This window comes from Triticum urartu, chromosome 4A (assembly GCF_056163025.1).
Source record: "Triticum urartu cultivar PI428250 chromosome 4A, HENAU_Tu73, whole genome shotgun sequence".
Classification (NCBI taxonomy): domain Eukaryota; kingdom Viridiplantae; phylum Streptophyta; class Magnoliopsida; order Poales; family Poaceae; genus Triticum; species Triticum urartu.
In genome coordinates, this window is record NC_141876.1 from 554,241,196 (window position 1) to 554,246,291 (window position 5,096).

Genomic DNA, 5,096 nt, shown 5'->3' on the forward strand with positions numbered 1-5,096 from the left:
TTCACACTGTTCGGTCTTCTCCTATAGAGGGCATCATCCACAAACTGGTACATGCTGGACTGACAGGCTACTTTCTCTGATTCTTCCTGCTCCTCAGGGAGCTCTCCTGTTTGGAGGAAACAGATGGTGGGCTACGCCCATGCCGGAGCCTGGGGCTCGACGACAAGGACTAAAGGCTAATCTTCGGCCGTAAGGGCAGCTGCTTCTATGGCCAGGGCGTGAGGCCCTGCCGAGCTACCCTCCGGCAAGCTTGGGACTCCCGACAATGTCCTTGCAGGCGGCTCCTGGGAGCTTAGCAGGAAAGTACTTGCTGGAGCCCACCTTCCTTCATTTGTTCTGTCCTTCTGATGGTTCAATGGATGTGTGAGTTAACTAAAGCACAAAGGTGCCTGGTTCCACAGGCAACTTGAGGGCAGCACGCTTTGACAGTTTGTTAGCAATGCCGTTCTCCGCTCGGGGAACATGCTCTGCTTGCAATCTGTCAAAGCGCTCTTCCAACTTCCTCACTTCATCCACATAGGCCTCCATCAACGGGCTCTGGTAGTCCTTGTTTACTTGCTTGACGACGAGTTGCGAATCACCTCTGACGATGAGCTTTCTGATTCCAAGGTCTGCCGCGATCCTGAGAGCGGCCAACAACCCCTCGTACTCCGCCGTGTTGTTCCTTGATTTTTCCCGAGGAAAGTGCATCTGGATTACGTACTTGAGGCACTCTCCGGTGGGCGTGACGAGCAATACGCCGGCACCAGCACCTTTGAGTGAGAAAGCTCCATCAAAGTACATAATCCACTCACTGCTCGTCTCCTTGGCGGGGAGGGTGGTCTCTTGAATCTCCTCGTCGGGCGTTGCGGTCCATTCTGCCATGAACTCCACCAGGGCTCGGCTCTTCATTGTTGAAGTACTTTCAAACTTGAGGCCAAAGTTCGACAGCACGCCCACTCAACAATCCTCCCAGTTGCATCTGGGTTGTGCAAGATTTGTTGCAATGGGTGGCGCGTGACGACGGTGATCTCATGTGCTTGGAAATAGTGGCGCAGCTTTCCCGAGGCCATGAGGAGGCTGAAAAGTAGCTTCTGCATACCAGAATATCTTGACCTAGCCCCCTGCAAGAGGGAACTGACAAAATAGACTAGGTGCTGCACCATCTTCTTCTTATGTCCTACTTTGCTCATCTGCTCAGACTCCGCCTTGCCGGGATCGGGTCTCGCCGGGGGTTCTGTCTTGCCGGCGTCAGACCTTGCCGGGGATGGCCCCGGCCCGCCACCTGATGGCTCCGCTGCTACTACTTCCTCTTCCTCAAGTTCCCTCTGCGCCACCAGCGCGGCGCTGACCACTTGATTCGTTGCTGCCAAGTATAGCAGCAACGGCTCTTGCAGTTTGGGTGCGACTAGTATCGGCATGGAGGAGAGATCCTTCTTCAAATCTTGTAGTGCACCCTATGCCTCCGGAGTCCACTTTACTGGACCCGCCTTTTTCAAAACTTTGAAAAAGGGGAGGGCGCGCTCATTAGATTTGGAGATGAATCTACTCAGGGTGGCAACGCAGCCGGCGAGCCTACGGACGTCTTTGACCCGCTTCGGTGCTTCAATCTACTCGATCACCTTGATCTTGTTGGGATTTGCTTCAATTCTATGCTGAGACACAAAGAACCCAAGAAGTTTGCCGGACGGGACACCGTACACGAACTTCTCCGGGTTGAGCTTGAGGTTGATCTTACGTAGATTTGCAAATGTTTCTTCTAGGTCTTGTACGAGCGTGGCCCTGTCCTTGGTTCTGACCACTATATCATCCATATAGGCTTCCATATTTCTATGTAGTTGGGGCTCAAAACCAATTTGGACCGCTCAGGAAAACGTTGAACCAGCGCTCTTCAACCCGAAAGGCATCCGTACAAAACAGTATGTACCACATGGGGTGATGAATGCAGTCTTCTTTTCGTCTTCTTTCATCATGAAGATCTGGTGGTATCCTGAATAGGCGTCGAGGAATGACAGCAGGTCACACTCGGCAGTGGAGTATACAATCTGGTCGATGCGTGGCAAGGGGAAAGGATCCTTTGGACAAGCTTTATTGATATTTGTGTAATCAATACACAGCCTCCACTTCCCATTTGCCTTACGCACCACCACCGGATTGGCCAACCACGTGGGGTGGAGTACTCCTCTAACCATACCTGCCGCCTCCAACTTCCTGATCTCTTCTCTGATGAACTCTTGTCGCTCCAAAGCTTGCTTCCTGACCTTTTGCTTGATGGGCCATGCATGAGGACAGACAGCAAGATGGTGCTCAATCACCTCCTTGGGAATGCTGGGGATGTCGGATGCTTTCCATGCAAACACATTGACATTCGCCCATAGGAAGGCGACAAGCGCGCTTTCCTATTTGCTGTCGAGGGTGGAGCTTATGGTGAAAGCCCCGCCCGTGCCGTCCTCCTTGACACACACCTTCTTGGTTTCTGGTGGTGCAGCCTTGGACTTCTTGCTCTTACCGGCGGAGCTCTCTGGCACGTCCTCAACGGGAGCGCAGCACTCCAAAGAGGTGCGCTTGCCGGAGTGGGTGTAAGAGGTCTTGCCGGCCTTCTTCTTCCCTGGAGCATCAGCGACAGGGGAAAGTGTCTTCGTGGCAGTTGCTGCAACTGCCTCTCGGTAAAGTTGATCGGCGCAGATGAGCGCATCTTTCTTGTCGGAGGAGACGGTGATGATGATCAGGGGCCCTGGCATCTTTAACGTGTTGTAGGCGTAGTGGGACACCGCCATGAACTTGGCCAGCGCTGGGCGGCCAAGGATCCCATTGTATGGCAAGGGGATCTCGGCGACATCAAAGACGATCTTCTCCGTCCTATAGTTCAGCTCGCCTCCAAATGTAACGAGCAGTGTGATTTTACCTTTAGGCCGGCTCCTTCCCGGGTTGACCCCTGAAACGTGCTCGTCTCTTCGAGGTCTCCATTAGGAATCTGCAGCTTCTTGATCACAGCGGGTGAGATTAAGTACAGACCGGCCCCACCGCCAACCAGCACTTTCGTCACCTTGAGGTTGCGTATTGTTGGTAAGACCAACAATGGCAAACACCCGATAGCAGTTGTGCGATCAGGGTGATCCTCGGTGTCAAAAATGATGGGCGTGCGGGACCACTTCAGGGGCTTCTGGGCATCGAATGACGGCTCTGCCGCAGTGACCTCAGGCGCCCACTACTTTAGCTGGTGGTGTGAGGTGTGCAGTGAGGCACCACCATCGATGCACATGGCCTTTGTAGCCTTCTGGAACTCATGCTCGCCGGACTCGTCATCCTCGTCGTGATCATCATGTTCCTCTTTCTTGTCGCGGCCCCGAGCGGGCCTCTCTAGTTGGTTATCTTTACCGCGGCGACCCCCTTGGCTGCCATGCTTCTTACTGGATCCCTCAGCACCATCCTGGCCCTTCTCCTTGTCTCGCCTTTCATATTCAGCCTTCTGCTTCTTAGCAAGTAGCTCAACTTGTTGGCTGTTCTGGAGGTCATGGCCCTTGGTGTGGTGGATCTTGCAGTACTGCTTATCGAAGCCTCCTGGCTTGCCGGCGGCCGCCAGGGCCAAGCAGGTGGCGCACCCAGTAACCTCCTTACCAGGGTGGTCAGCCTTGGCCTTTTTGGCAGCGCCGAGCTCACCGGATCCCTCAACGGCAAGCACAGTATTGCCCTTGCGCTTCCTGTTGAGGCGTCGGCCCTTCTTTGTCGAGGTGGCGGTGTCTTTGTCTGTGGAGTCGGTTTCCGCACCGGCGTCCTTACCGGGGTACTTCCTCCCCTCTCTAGCTCGAGCACATCTATCAGCTAGAACATAAAGTTCGGCCACATCCTTGACCTTGTTCATTGCCAACTCTTCATGCATCTTGCGGTTGCGCACATTCTGATGGAATGCGCTGATAACGGCAGCAGGATGAACATCTGGGATGTTGTACTGCACTCGGCTGAACCTCTATATGTATTTCCGCAGGCTTTCTCCTTCTTTCTGGGGGTGATGTGCAAATCGCTTGCATGGCCATGGGCTTGGTGGCCTCTAGTGAAGGCGCCAACAAACTCATGACACAAATCCGACCAAGAAGAAATGGAATCCACTGGCAAGTGCATCAACCATGACATGTCGTTGGGTTTGAGTGCCAACGGGAAGTAATTGGCAAGCACCTTGTTGTCGCGAGCTCCGGCAGCTTGCATCGTGATGGTGTAGATGCTGAGGAACTCCGACGGGTGAGTCTTTCCTTTGTACTTCTCGCCAACATTGGGCTGGAACGTGCGGTGGGAGGGCCACTGGAACTGCCGCGGCTCTCGGGTAAAGGCTGGACAACCCACCTCGTAAGGCAGGCCGCCGGGGCCCCGGGTGGTCCATAGTAGGCCCCGCACGCCGATCGGACCAATGGCGTGTCTCCCGTCTTCATTTGATGGTAGTTTGAGTCCTTCTTGGGCCTGTTTTCGAAGGACTTGACGTTGGTTGTGGCGGGTTTGCGGGTCGGACAACGTGGTGGAAACGTTGTCACTGACATCGGATAGACGGGCCAGTGGTTGTTGTAGCGGCCGCGGGGGGGGGGGGGGGGGGCGGAGTGCACCATGGTCGCAGCGTCTCTGGTCCCCCCACCACCGGCATGCACCGGCTCACTAGGACGCCGGTGAGAGGGTCCCGCTAGGAGCGGCTCGTCTTTGTCGGCGAAGCTGACAAGGCTTCGGCTGGTGGCTTTCCACTCGTCGAGCTTCTCCACAGCGGGGGGGAAGTCGAGGAGCGGTTGCACGCATGCCAACGCTTTTGCTGCCGTAGGCGGTGGCGAGATCTACGTAGACCGTGATGTGCTCCGACTTCTAACTGGGTTAGAAGGGGCTGTGTGACGGTCTCGCGGTCGCACGCCACCTGCATCGACGTCTGAGCACTCATGCCAGCCTCGTTCGTCCTGCGAGTGGTGCATGGGGCTCTTTACGCGGCGGTGCCTGGGGGCTCTGGCATCGCGGTGTTGCTCATCGCGCGTGGCCTGGGAAGGGCACGGTGCGGGCGCCAGCGCGGGTGCCGTAGAGGCTGCTGCGCTGCCCGTGGGTAGTACGGCCCCACCCCCGGACCCAGCGGCGTGCGGCTCATTGTCTCA

General features: G+C 55.8%; 1 protein-coding gene across 1 annotated transcript; it reads right to left on the bottom strand.

Moving 5' to 3' along the window:
* Positions 1 to 372: 372 nt before the first annotated feature.
* Positions 373 to 891, bottom strand: LOC147976574 (uncharacterized). The gene has a single exon (XM_087520904.1). The coding sequence runs from the start codon at positions 889 to 891 to the stop codon at positions 373 to 375; it is 519 nt and encodes a 172-aa protein (XP_087377030.1).
* Positions 892 to 5,096: the final 4,205 nt, after the last annotated feature.

Coding starts and splice junctions, on each gene's coding strand:
- LOC147976574 (XM_087520904.1), bottom strand. CDS start 891: ATGAAGAGCCGAGCCCTGGTGGAGTTCATGGCAGAATGGACCGCAACG.